The 15,000-nt window shown below is 40.3% G+C and overlaps 1 protein-coding gene across 1 annotated transcript in view; it reads right to left on the bottom strand.

Annotated features, from left to right (window-relative positions):
* Positions 1–10,572: 10,572 nt before the first annotated feature.
* The window catches only part of LOC119575022, a gene marked incomplete at its 5' end in the record, with an annotated part of 13,279 nt that continues 8,851 nt past the window's right edge, over positions 10,573–15,000 (bottom strand). Inside the window, 10 exon segments of the mRNA XM_037922345.1 lie at positions 10,573–10,891; positions 11,188–11,391; positions 11,679–11,900; positions 12,112–12,321; positions 12,562–12,705; positions 13,001–13,186; positions 13,345–13,623; positions 13,985–14,149; positions 14,309–14,506; positions 14,665–14,907. Of these exon segments, the coding sequence (XP_037778273.1) occupies positions 10,664–10,891; positions 11,188–11,391; positions 11,679–11,900; positions 12,112–12,321; positions 12,562–12,705; positions 13,001–13,186; positions 13,345–13,623; positions 13,985–14,149; positions 14,309–14,506; positions 14,665–14,907 (2,079 nt within the window). The 3' untranslated portion in view covers positions 10,573–10,663.

Raw genomic sequence — 15,000 nt, 5'->3', positions numbered from 1 at the left:
CACTTCTGTGTGAGACACTTACATTAGGAAATTAATACTTTAAAAAAAAAAACGGTGAAGTACCAGAATTGTCAAAAATAACGTATGAGGATCAAATAAGGTTGTATGGCCTATTTGATAATGGATGAGTATGGTGGACAGCATACAACGGAGATATATATATATATATATATATATATATATATATAATATATATATATATTATATATATATATATATATATATGTATATAATATATATATATATATATATATATATATATATATATATATATATATATTATATATTATATATTGTTACGCCGACCGCCTCGTCTCTCTGCCACCAACACAAGGCAGGCTAGGCAGACGGCGTGCTATCCACAGGGTCGTGAACACTGAACAGCTCCAAGAGGCACCGAGCACCACAGCGTCCCAGAACACCACGAGAGGAAACGCCAAGTGGCGAGGCAGGGCACGAAGTAAACACAAAATGACAGTCTTTCCTTTATTTCCACAAGTTATTTACCCATACACTTTTCTATAGGCACAATACAGGGGGGAAACCAGCATGTCACACAACACAATACAGCTTATAACAGGGCAACACAAAATATTAGGTCACAAGGGCACACACGAGGTCTTCACAGGAGCAGCACCCAACCGCGTCTCTTGGCTTGTTCCTCCGCTCCTCCGCTCACAGCCAGTTGTGTCATGTTTGCCCAGGTCCCTTCATGTTAACACATGCCCAGGTCATCCTTTTCATGTTAACACAGGTTTCGCACAGAGACAAAGACCCACTGGCGTAGCACTATCCCCCCCTATCAAGCAGACGACCCGTCTGCTCTGACATACCTAAACCTGAAACAAACTACAGAAAATTTAAATAAAATCAGTTCTCAAAAACACAAAAATCATTCATCCAGCGCGGCTTTCTTCGCTCTCGCTGGGGTCGCTCTGGAGGAGGTGTGGGCGGCGGTAGATTGGCAGTGGCACCCAGAGGGGTATCTCCTGCCCCAAGACCTGGCTCATGGTCACCATTGACGTCTGTTGCATCGCCCTCACCGTCCAAATGCTCGTCCTCATCTCGGTCAGCGTCTGCCACGTCCTCATGGCCGCTACTGGGGCTAACGTCATCTTTTTCACCATGGCCCCAGGAGTAGCTTCCTGGCCCATGGTAACGCCACAGCCGGTGCGCCAAGTCCTCGAAGTCAGGCAACGGCCCCACACCAACCAACTCCTCGCTCCTCGACGACTCTTCTGGATGCTCCACTTCCTCACAAGTGCCCAGCTTTGCACCAGCTGGCACCTTCTGGGCCTTATCGGAGAAGTTGGCTACCAACACTGTAACTAACCCCTCCCCTGGTCCAACAAGGCTCCGCCCAACCGCTACGCCATCAGCCAGCTGCAGGTTTTGCATGGGCTCCACGAGGCCCTCTACTCCACGCATCACTCTTGACAGTCGACACCGGATTCTAGAATCTGTCCTGGGGGCAAGGTGCAGTCACTCAGCCGTAACTACCTCTGCACAGCCAACCTCTGGAAGCAAGGGCACATCTTCACCGTGCACCCTCACCAGCTTCCGTCCAAGGTCGACACACGCCTTACTCTGCATCACGGTATCTTAACTTTCTTTTAAGTTCTATAGAGATTTAGTTTAGTGAAGGCCCAGCAAGCAGTGCTCGTCCAGACGGCCAAAAACATACACCGGCAGCCGCTGCACCATGCCCTGCCCCAACGAGGCCTCCACTGGCCACTTGAGCTGCACACAATGCCCCGTGACACCTACACTAGGAAGTTCGCATTGTGGGCCAAAATATCAGGCCGCACTAGTGCGTCATTTTTAGCTCCCCAGTGTCCACGTCCAGGCGGCATGGCTTCCCCCATCTATTGAGCCCTCCACCTGCATCGTGCTGGTCGACGGCCAGCTTAACCAAGTCGGGCCCCGGGAACCCGCAGGACGTGCGGGTTTCGGCCCCCCCTTATCCGCCTTTTCCGCCTTACCACTTCCTTAGCCTTAGCGACATGCGCTCGGATTGGTGTACCATAACCTTGACACCAGTCCTGCAGCACTGCTGGGAAGGCATCAGAATCAGTCCGGTTTTCGAGAGGAGTGTTCTCCGACTCCCTCTGACACTGGACTACGTCTGTGCCCTACCTCTCCGCCAGCCCCCAACACAAGCTTGGAAAGTTCTCGGTCTCACCTTCCTCAATGCTATTTTCTCCACACTTTAGCCTTCCGCCCGGATGGGTCACGAGCGGGGGGCTTGAGCAGCTGGCCCTAGGCCACTCGTTGCCTTTCAGAAGGCCTCGAACTCCAAGGCCCTCGCCAGCGCCACTGCAGGTCCTCAGGGCGTTGTGCCTGCTTGACCCCTTAGATTTGGCAAGCGCTGGTCCTGTTAAAAGCTTCAACAAAGAAATCACGGGCCTAAGGACCCACGATCATCTCTCCGCAACCTCCGCAGGGTACGACCTCATCACCAGCGGCGGCCTCCCACATCCTGCGCCAGCTGGGTACATGTGTCGTGCCACGCTCACGAGTTACGCTCTTAAGTGGGGCCCCGATATACCTCGGCCTGGTGGTGGTGCCCGAAACGGGCGTTTCAAAGCCTCTGACACGCGGTATTTTTTTGTAAGAGGCCTGTTGGGATTGCCGGCAGATGCACCCAACACTTCCACCTCGGGGCCCCCCTTTAGCGCTGTTACCAGCTGCCGAGCCTTTTCTCTTCCTGGCCCAGCCCTGGGCAGGATGCCAGCATTCCAAATTGGGACACCCTATGCCTCCCAGGCCACCTTCCCGTTCGTACTCAGCTGGCTTACGCTTCACAGAATGTCTGGAGGCCGGAGGGAGGGGCTGAGGGTGGCGCGAGAAAGAAACGCGTGCAGTCGAAAAAAACTTAAAACACACCTGGGGGGGAGGGAAGGGTGGGAGGGATAGGCAAACACGAGCCGCGCGGTTGAGGGAGCGGGTTTTGTTACAGAGTTTTATTGTTTGCGCAACTCATACCCAAGGGAGCGGTTTCCCCGATGGGTTCCCCCCAAGCCTTTGCATGCTGACCACTGGCTCCGATACGAATTTCGCTTGCGAGGCCCGGGGGTTTCCTGCCACAGACCCCAGGCAGACCCCCCTCCCCCAGTTAAATCTGACACTCTGGCATCTGTTGCCAGAACCTCGGGTCTGCCTTCTCTGCTTGCAACAGGTAATACCTCGTGACGCCGCCTTCCTCCACACTTCCTCCCTCAGGCCCGCTGAACCTAGCCCTTCCGAGTCCTGCACCTCATCCAAATCAGTTCCTCTTCACGCTGTGCAGTCCTTAGTCGGTGACTCGCCTGAGGTTTCCATCTTTTCACAGATGCGATGATTGCTCTGTTTAGCACCTCTCAACAAGTCGGCAGAACTGTTCCTCTGCATTCCTGCCTGCATCTCGACGAGATGGTGCGCATGCCTCGTGTGCCCTCTGTGCCTTGTGCTTCTTCTGCCATTTGTGCCATTTCCTCCAGCATACCGGCCAGCATGGCAGTGATCAGGGTCCATCTGGTCTCGCCTTCACCTCACTCGTCTGCCTCTTGTTATAGCCTCCTCTCATTTTTCCATGGCTGCGCCATACTTTGGACTACGTGATAAATCGGCGGGTCTCATGATCAAATAGACTCTAATCCATTTTTTTCATTTTGCCCGCACAAAAATTCCCCACTCCTGACCACCAATTGTTACGCTCGTTCGCCTCGTCTCTCTGCCCACCTCAACACAAGGCAGGCTAGGCAGACGGCGTGCTATCCACCAGGGTCGTTGTGAACCAGCTGAACGCTCCAAGGAGGAACCGAACACCACAGCGTTAACAGAAACACCACGAGGAGGAGGAAACGCCAACGTGGCGGGGGCCAGGGCCACGAAGTTATAAACACACAAAACACCCCAACCCCCCCAAATGGACAGTCTTTCCTTTATTTCCACAAGTTTACTTTACCAATACCACTTTCTATAGGCACAATACAGGGGGGCAACCAAGCATGTCACACAACACAATACAGCTTATAACAGGGGCAACACAAAATATTAGGTTCACAAGAGGACACACGAGGTCTTCTCACAGGCAGCAAGCAACCCAAACCGGTGTCTCTTGGCTTGTTTCCTCCGCCTCTCCCTCACAGACAGTTGTGTCATGTTTGCACAGGTCCCTTCATGTGTTAACACATGCCCAGGTCTTAAATCCTTGTCATTTTATATACACAGCGGGTTTTCGCACAGAGACAAAGGACCCACTGGCGTCGGAATATATATGTATACAGTCTATACTATATATAGTATATAAATATATATATATATATATATATATATATATATATACTATATATATATTATATATAGAGATATATTTTTTTTTTTTTTTTTTTTTTTTTTTTTTTTTTTTTTTTTTTCTTTTTTTTTTTTTTTTTTTTCTTTCCATTTCTTTATCCAATCTTCATTTCCAACAAGTATTTTTTTCATTTGATTATAAATATAGCATGGGATCACACATATTAATCTCCAAAGAGTGCTAATCTGGTTGTATCATAAGATCCTGAAACTGGAGGAAACAATTGATCCTAAACTCCAGATAATTCATCTTATTCTCTGCATGCTAAATACCTAATGTCTTGCTATTATTTGTATTTGTCTGTTTACATTTTTTCTTGCAGCCATAGTCAGGATTAGAGCATACTTTCCAGCAGTTCTTTGGAAATCATTGGAAATCATAAGGGAGGTAAGAAGATTTCATCCATATTTCATGTGTTAGTAGTTTATGAGCACATATATGAGTTTTCTACAAATTGGGATATTAAGAATATTAAGAGCTTTGTTATTCCAAGTTTTGAAATTCAGGGTAGCATTGCATTTATTGAAAAACTAAAGATTCTTCTGTGTCATGTTAAAAATGAGGAAACATTGACTTTTAGCTGATTGTCCTTAATTAATGATTTGTAAAAATCAAGACTTACATAAAAAAGTTGAACAGGGTAAATAGTTTCTGGAGTGTTTTTGAAAAAGTGAAAACACATTTTGGACCGACTAAAGTAAACTGAAGAAACAGGGGGGTGATGATTAACATATTGTGCTGACTGTAGCTAACAAAAAGGATACATGAATTATCAATGGATGAAGTGGAATAATTCAATTATTATGCCTCTTCTGTAAAACCCAGATAGGAATTTTGCACCCAGACCCAGGTCCTACAAGCAGATGCTACAAGACAATGATTTTTGTGACAAAACTAACATGGATGTGATACAAAATGCACAGCTTTTCCCTACACACAGTATTAAAATGTGTAATCTGTGGATCTGAAATGGATGTGGAGCATGACTGAACATTTACACAAGAGGCCAGCCTTTAATCAGGTATACCTCAAAATGTATGGGCAATGAGTAAGTTGCAAAGCTATTGGCAAAGGATCAAGTTGACATCGATAAAAAGTATAATCCTTTTCCTATCAGTTTACACAGGGTGATCAATAATAAAAAATCTTGTATTATGAATATAGTTCTCTACTGTGGTATATGTAAGGAAGATATATCTGTTCCATTTATCCATAATGACTTGACTTTAATGAAAACTGCTACATGTGAAGCATAGATATTTGTTCAGTATCCATCATATAACACATTAGGAAAGATATGGTTTAGCAGATTTACTTCCCAATAACTTCTGTTAGGAGGGTGCAGGCCTCTGATTAGTCATAATCTTGAGCAACTTTAATTTATGCTGAATGGGAAAATAAATACGTCAGAGCAAAGTGCATCATGAGGCATCCTGTCTCTTCCTTCAATAAGTCCCTAATTTAAGATATTACTGATATTACATTATTAGTCAAACTTGTTAGTCATATGCAAGTGCATGTACAGTACGTGTCAGTAGAGGAGCAAGCTCAATGATGTGGTAGGGTGACCATTTCGTTTTTGCCCTGACTTTGACCCAAGCCTGATGACACGTACTCAATAAAATTTTGATTGTGGTAGCCTGAAAATCTTACTAAATTTTTAGAGTATTATTTCTAGTTTACCTGAATTAAAAAATGTCCTTTAAAAGATAAAATTATCCTAGCCCTTGCAAGCAAGGCAAGCTGAAACATAAAACAATCATGAGTTTGCTAAATATGCATGAAAAAGTATGGTAATAAAAGATAAATATGTCCTCAATATTTATTTATATCACGGGATGGGGCGCAGCACAACCAAGGAAATACTGTAGGGTAAATAATCATTAATATACTGTATATACTTCGAACCTTGAATGAACCACCTCTAAAACAAGATTCCCATATATGTGACAGACAACATATATATATATCTACATTTGTATTAAAAGACCAATTTATTCTCCTAAGTGTATGCAGGTTTCTAAATATGTACAAATACACAAACTTATGGATAAATATACACAAAGCTTCTTTCCAATTACAAGAGGGAAAGTTGTGTGTGTGTGTGTGTGTGTGTGTGTGTGTGTGTGTGTGTGTGTGTGTGTGTGTGTGTGTGTGTGTGTGTGTGTGTGTGTGTGTGTGTGTGTGTGTGTGTGTGTGTGTGTGTGTGTGTGTGTGTGTGTGTAAAACTGTGGTAATGGGAAAATGATTTTAGAACTAGGTCATGGATTCCATCAGATATGCAACTGATATGTACAAAAGTGAAGCAATATCTCATGCTACACCCCAGGACATTTTTATTATTACAACCCAGTCAGTTGGAAAAGGTATTTATGATCGTGTATTTGGGGGTACACATGTACTCTGAAATACAGTAGATATGAATGCAATGCAAATGACTAGTGAATCATTTTCAGAAACTGTGTATTGCTAAATAAATGGACTGTGCTGTCCTTTACATTACAATGATCTTAACTTAATATATGTACATAACTGCTACATGTTCCAGAGTTTATAAAAATGCATAGATTACTTTTTGCACAAAAGTATATGCTAACTTAATGTATCCTTTTCTCCTATCAAATGAAATCAACACCTCTGATATGAAAGTTAAACATCTTGCAAACCACAATATGAAATAACAAAGAATCATTCAGAACACTCAATAAACATTATATATGTCTCAATAAACATTATATATGTCTTTCCTGAAATATAAAAATACCATAAAGTTCTCACAGGTTGCCAACTATATTTGTAATCAAATTAACTAATTACATTAATTATTGCTTGCAAGTACCATTTATTCAAATCTACTTTTATGGCACCCTTATCATTAGGAATATTAGGAATCTCTATTCAAGTTCTTTTCAATCACGGGTATACAAAGGTGATTAATGAACTATTAATATGAAAATTTTCAAACATTTAACAAGAAGGTTGGGCACTGCCTTCCAAATATTTAACAAGCACATGAAATAACCTCAATTTACCTAACATATTCTTAACAGTGTTTCCACAAATGTTTACCTCTAAAAAAAAAATTACATAGTGCCATTTCAGGCACTTCTGCTTTTAAATGGTCTCAACATGTATTTTGGGCATTTTCCTTTTGGGGAATAAGTATGGAATAATTATTTCTTTTGTCTTTCTTCCCTAGCAGAAGTCTTATATTTCATATAGTGAAAATGACCAATGCCTCAGCTTGAACAAAACCTGTCATTTCTCTGAAAAAAGTAGTAATACAAAACATAAAAAAGAAATAAATCTATGACACTGATGACAAAAATGATAAAATGAAAGTAATTCTTACTGGAACATGATTCCTTACTAGCACTTGTGGCTGCCATCAAAAATGAGCTGAGATCTATCATCATGTTTTAAAAGGTAAGTTATATTACACATTTATCACCTTCAAGTTGAGAATATAAGAGCATATAATCAGGTTTCACTTGTGGTGTCTATGTACATCAAAGATTTCACCTTGAAGGCTCATTCAATACTACCATAAATCTATACAAAATACAATACAGTAATCCACAGGTTGCTAAGTTCTCTGTTGAAATTTTCAACAGTGTCTACAGGCTTTATAAATATATATAATACAAACAAAAAAATATAAAAGAAAGTAAAAGCTTATCAATATGATAAAATGCATAGAATAAAAGTATATATTTTTGCAGAAAGAAAGAAAAAATATGGTATATTAAATTTCTCTCCAGTAGGTTTATACCAAAAACAAAGAAATAAATGGAAGCTACAAATAAAAAATAATAAAAAAATAACTGTCTTTCCAATCATCTACATAAATAAACCTACCAATCCTTAATTTTTGTAAAATTGTAAAATAACTACTAAAAAAATTATAATTCATTGTGAACATTAAAAATACTGAATCATTTTTATAATCAGTATTTCACCTTATAAAATGACTGATATCCACAAAAACAACACTACAACATTTCATTGCCTGAACTGAATAACTTAACAGTTCAAAAACAATAAAATATTACAATCAGAATATTGTACCAACACTTTCAAATTCTATAAATGAAATACAAACTAACTACACAGACAGTTACCTCTATGTTGGACCATCATAATGTAGACCCAAGTTTATATTCTACAAAGACTGGAAAGACCTTTTTTCCAATAAAATACCATTTTATATATACACTAGATCTGCAATAATGCTTTCCGTAAAAGTGATGAGCTATAATGAGTGTGGAGTACAACATATGCTTGGAAATGCTTCTTCATCAGGAATACCAACAAAACAATTGTTAATCATTATTCATAGTCAGTATATGATTCAGTGTGTATATATGTAATCTGTTCCTTATCCTTATATTCTGGAAAACAATTCATTATATACCTACTAACAATTGTAATTTTACTACAGGCAATTTTCAGGAAGCACAGAAGGGACAGAAAGCACCAATGTCACTAAATGTTCTATATGGAAGAATTTTGTTTCCAAAAACAAAATCAAAATGCTATGAAACTTCAATATAATCTTATGCCCTACAATCATCACCAGGAATAAGTCTCCAGCATTATCTGTGTGTGGGTGCTTCATGCTCAGGGTGATGTGAAGCGATGGTGTGGTAGCCTAGTAAGTGTTAAGTGCTTTGCATGCCTTCTCACTTGCAGTTGCCACTGCTGGCTAACCTGGTGAGAAAAGGGAGCAGCTGTGCATAAGACTCCCCTGCCAGCTCATAGCCTCTCCATCATCAAGGCTTCTGCAGTGCCTCTTTGTGGCCACCCACGGAAACTAGGTACCTTGAGGTCCAAGGCTGAACTGTGGAGGCTCTTGGAGTAGCAGGAGGCCCTAAAGGTATGGAGTCATGGTCCACTAATGTGTGGGCCATGACTCAACATGACTGCAACAGTGCCTCTTGGGGTTAATGGGTGGATGTGGGGAGGCAGGCCTTGCCAGTCCGCCTCCCCAAGATAACCCAACTGGCAGCAAAACATACAATTGTTGGTGCTGGGGGGAGGGCAAACATCACTCTTACCCAGCAAGTAAGGCAGACTGTGGGTCCCATTGGGTTGATGACCACTGGGACTCGGTCTGGGAGCGGGGGGTTACCTGTTGTCCTGTCTGCATCCCAGCGGCAGCCAACTTGGTGTGAGGCTTGTGGGGCAAAGCCCATGGGACCCCCACAGGTAGATTATGGGGCCTGCAGCCAGCCAACCCTCACCATATGGGGCAATGTCAGTGGGGGTGGCAGAGGTGGCATCCACCCAGAGTGATTGCCCAGTGAAACTATGTTTGTATGTAAATGTACATATACAAACAGATATATATGTGTGTGTGTGTGTGTGTGTGTGAGTGAGTGAGTGTGTGTGTGTGTGTGTGTGTGTGTGTGTGTGTGTGTGTGTGTGTGTGTGTGTGTGTGTGTGTGTGTGTGTGTGTGTGTGTGTGTGTACACATTTATATCTCATGTAAATGTATGCATGCTTGTATGTATATATATACACAGCAATACACACACAAGCACCCACACACATATACACAGAGTATACTGTATATTGCTTTAGGAGAGGTATTAATTCAGTCTCCTTCATCTCACAGAATAAGTTTCTCTGATCACAGCTGAATAAGCCACTAATAGTCATAGAACATCAATAAGCGTTTTATGAGAAATGGAGTTCATAATGCTTAACAATTTTTACAGTATCATTGAAACTTTACATGTTATCATCTACAACATCAACAAAGATTAGTTTAACCCATATACTACAGTGTGCTTGTTTTGCACACGTTCTGCAATGTGGTTATGTTGCAGGAAAAAAGTCTGTCTTTTCATGATCCAGGTAAGGGAAAGACCAACTAAAAATGATGAAGATGGGGAATACTTCAAACAGACAGTTACCAACATTAAAAAATACCAGATTAAAAAAATATGGTTGTAAAACAATCAGGATATTCATGAGTGTCAATTTGAAAACTGTTCTCATGAAGTGCATAGCAGTCCTTTGCTCTGTCAGTGAAGAGGCATACAGCAGTATATGGGTTATCTTGCAAACCATTGGTAATCTCTTTCAGCACTTTTATAAAAATCAATCCATATCTTATTAATCATTTCATAATTTTTCAGTGTCAATCCTTTCCTTTACTCTTATAATATCAGAAGTTTCCTTCACAAAAAGGCATCACCAAAATAAAAAGATAGGAGATTCATATACCTAACAGTCTCATAAAAAATCTATTGTCCTTAAACATGAGTGTATAGACAGTAAGGTTTACAAACAGTAGAATATCACATGTGTATTGCATTCTTTTTATAGCTCACTCAATCTATCTAATGTGGATATGCAGGCCCATTTCCCAATTAACTTTTCCCTTCTATCAATTTTACTCAATTTATAGATTCCTAGGGGGCCACCCAAGAAGTCAAACTCATATCTTCCACCCTCAGTTACTGCCTGCCGGAGAGCTTTGACTGTGGTGTATCCCAACCCTCGAGTTTCCAGTTCCAGGGTTGTGGTGGCTAGTTTATCTCGTATTGTCTGGAGAAAAAGAATAAAGTTTAGAAGAAATAATGGCATCGTGCACATTGGTTACTTAAATACTTATTCATTTAAACATTTACATAAATATTGTTTTTGTAATTATAAATGATTTAAAAAAATATCAACCAGAGAGGGAAGGTCAGTCAAATACCTTGGTACATTATTCTCATTTGCTTAGCTGACTTTTGATAAAATGATGAGATACAGCAAATAGCAAACAAGAATGAATGAGTACTATAAATCTATAGCTTTTAGTAGGACACAGTAATGAAATAAAATGAAAACATGAATACCTTCCCAAATATAGCTGCCTGATTTGCAGTAAGTTTCAAGCCAGCAAGAGACAAGATTGACAGGTGATGTAGGTTGGTTGTGAGTGCCTGTAAAAGCGTGTGCTCCATTCCTGGCGTTCCACTGGATTCCCGCACTTCAACGCCAGTGAGGATAACTTCACGGAGCTGGCTGCCTCTGAGCTGCTTCCCTCCGGCACGCATTACCTAATGAAATTAAATTGTAACAATGAAGAATTTCGTCATTTTTTTCATAGTTCACCTCAGTGCAGTGAGACTGATAGTAATGCTTTGTGTGTGAGAATAAATATATATGTACATGAGAATGCATTTACACTAACTGCACCAAGAATCTTCATTAATAATTTTATAGATTGATTTCATATTAATTATCTCTCTTTAGCTGTAAAAAGGAATCTGAAGTATCTTTTAACCAAACCTTTAAAAACACTAAATACTCTGATTACTTTTGGATAGCAGAATATGCTACCTACCTTTTCACAGTTATCAAGCGAGAACACCCAGCCACCAAGAGTCAATCTTCGCAGAAAGGGGAAGGATCCCGGCAAGAGGGAGAAAAGCCTGTGAGTTGTGGAATCGTCAATAATGTCTGCTCCTAAGTTAGATGCCAATGAGACATCAACAAGCTTGGGGAAATGTCGAAGCATAAAGAGTAGTTGTGGCCCTCGAAGGACGACTTTACTATTTAGAGTCACCTGGAAAAGAGGAAAAGATTTTCAAATTAATACCATAGTGCTGATGCTGACTTAGAGGATCACAATATAATTAGATCATAAAAACACATCATGGAATATTTAGTGAAAAAATGGCTGTGAGGAAAAATGACTATAAGAAATATACACGTGTGTCTGAACCACTCTGTTGCATCCGACACACTAACCATGCACAAGTAAAACATATTCTGACCTCAAAGTGATCCAAGTTCAGGAATGCCAAAGTGTTGTTATGTAAGGGAGGAACAGACTCTTGAAGAGCTGCTATGACATCATCCTGCCTAGAGAGGCGCGCAAGAGCCCCATCATGTACTGTGACAATTACTCGACAATTGCTGAGGTCAAGATGCTGTAGTTCTGTTGCATTAAGAAAACGGATCAACTCCTTCAGTGACCGTTCACTCTGTAAAAAGAATATATATGTATATAAATAAAAAAAAGCAAAGGTTTAAAACTAATGGGGCCCATACGTTTTGGAGAAATCAATATATTTTCAATATATATTATTCAGTTCCACAGTTTCATATCACTGGAAAATATAACTAAATAGAAAATTCATTCATAATTCTAATGAAGCTTAAAAATACGTATACAGAAATAGATATACAAGTATGGTCATTAATCCCAAAGCAATTTGACTTACCTCAACTTGGATGGTCCAGCCATTCAAGACGAGAAACCTTAGGGACTTATTCTTAGCTAAAGCATTAAGAGTGACTTGCAGGGCAGCATCTCCCAAGAGGATATGAGGGGATGTCAGGTCAAGAAGTTGCAAAGTAGTGTTCTCCTGAAAGAGCAAAATAATCTGTAACTATTTCTTGTGTTTAACAGTTTGCTCCATCTTCTTTCAAGTAACAATAATAACAATACTAATTTTGCCTATTAATCTGAAATCTTTATAATTTTTTTTTTATTACATGAACTTCCTATATATAACAAAATAATATCACTTGATTTATAGTATTACATATAGTATATGACACAATAATGTCATTATATTTTTAATCCAAGGTATTACTTTCTCCACAGTGTTATTCAAGACATTTAGATCTCTAACACAACAAAAATATCAGTAAACAAACCTGTAAAGCTATAAGGACTGGGATAATCTCTGCCATTCTTGACAGCCCCTCCATCCTAAGTGATGAAAGGCACTTGGTGAAGCGTACAGTTTCCCCGAGACACACCAAGTCTTCTGCCCCCATTGTGCATTTGCTAATGTTCAGGTGGCACACTCTTGAGGCTGGGTTGCGGAATGCTGCAAATATCTGGAAGGCAAGAGTTTAAAATCTATGACATTTTGTTAAAGAATACAACTTATTGAAGAATAAGTTTTTTCTACAGTGCCAATCCTCATTTTATGACTAATGATATATGCGATCAATGTCTGAAAGCTTAGCAAGTGTCAATATCATTTGCAACTTACTTCATGAAAACCATTAGCATGAACAATGGGGTTGCATGCTGGTGGCGGGAAAGATGTTTTCTGAAGAAGCGTTGTGTCTGAATTTCTCTTTTCTGCTGATAGAGAGTGCAATCTCCCCCGACCGGGAAGTGACTGGTAGAAAGATCGTGGGAGAGAGTTGAACACAGACCTGGTATTCCCCTGTGCATCAGTGAAACTCCAAAAAGAGAGTGGTGCTGGGGCGTCTTCTCTGGTTGGTGAGGGTGTGCTGGCTCCTGTGCCTGTTGAACGCTCATCCACCTGAGAGCCACAGAGAAGATGCTAGGTTAAATGAAACCACTTTTTTTTATAATCTTAATTACATATTTTTTGTGTATTTATGGTTGTACTTACATGTACAAGCTTAAGCACATATACACAAGAACACATATATGTATGAATGCACATGCACTCGCTCACACACACACACAGATATATACACATGCACATGTCTAAATTTTGTTCACATAATTAATTCTTACTTTGAATAAATGTTCATCCACCTTTCAGTTTATCATATAATATCTTTAACTGGTGTTGGTACTATTCTCAAAAAATAATTATTACTAACTTTAAACATAATCAAAATGGGATCCGACAACAAAAGTCCTTTTACACTTACTGGGGTGCCAGAGCTGAGAGACCCTGCTAGATTGAGTGACACCAGGGGACTGTTTTCAACAATTTGTGCAACTGCCTTCAGGCCATCCAAACCACAAGCCAGGTGAGGAAGATGAAGCACTTGTACATGTGGTGCATTCTGCAGGACTTGACACAACTGTACAACCTGAAAGAGTATCACACACATATAAATTGTAGTATCTCACCTTTCCTTTACAATATATTTTCAAAAATGTATCATATCACATTTGAATACTGTCAAAAGAATGGTTGGAAACATATAAATCTGCGAAAACTTTTAAAAAGTAAGATTGTAAAAACTAACTTGTTCAGCATCCAGTTCTAATGCAACAACAAGCTTGTTAAGGGCCTGAGCCAAGTCTGGGAGTGTGTCGCAAATCATGTCCACAACAGGACTCAGGATCTCAGCAGTTGCTTCTTCCAGCGATGTCACCTGAATCTCAAAAGACTCTAGTCGGCGCTTGGTGAGCACAGCTCTCACATAAGACACAAGTCTTGTTACCTTTGAAGGTGATAAGGGAATGACTTTAGTAATTATCTGTGGATTGTTTCCAAATTTATTATAATGCACTCAGTTTACTAATTTTATAAAGTATAATTTTTTTTTCTCAAAATTATAAAGGACCAAAACTATAGAAAACAAGCTTAATCCAAACTTACTTCAGACTCGCCAAAGTCCCCACCAACAACACAGGTAAGTTTGACACTCTTGACGCTCTCATTAAATGACATGGATGTGAAAAATGACTCATGTCTGTCTCTTGAACTCCCATCAAAGTCCAACAGCACATCCACTCCTTCCAGCATACAGTCAGGGGAGTATAGCAAACGACCCCAGTCTTCTAGTTCCGCAGAATTTGTCTGAATTACGACGTGTTCCCGGCCTGATACGTGTTTACATACCTTTATGGAAGGAAAAAAATATGATCATTTTGATGTTTTATAGACATACTAATTCTCTTTTCATTTTCACATGTGGATATTTAAAACTTACTG

Source organism: Penaeus monodon, chromosome 7 (assembly GCF_015228065.2).
Source record: "Penaeus monodon isolate SGIC_2016 chromosome 7, NSTDA_Pmon_1, whole genome shotgun sequence".
Classification (NCBI taxonomy): domain Eukaryota; kingdom Metazoa; phylum Arthropoda; class Malacostraca; order Decapoda; family Penaeidae; genus Penaeus; species Penaeus monodon.
The sequence above is the reverse complement of the archived record's forward strand: the minus strand, read 5'-3'. Positions and strand labels throughout refer to the sequence as shown.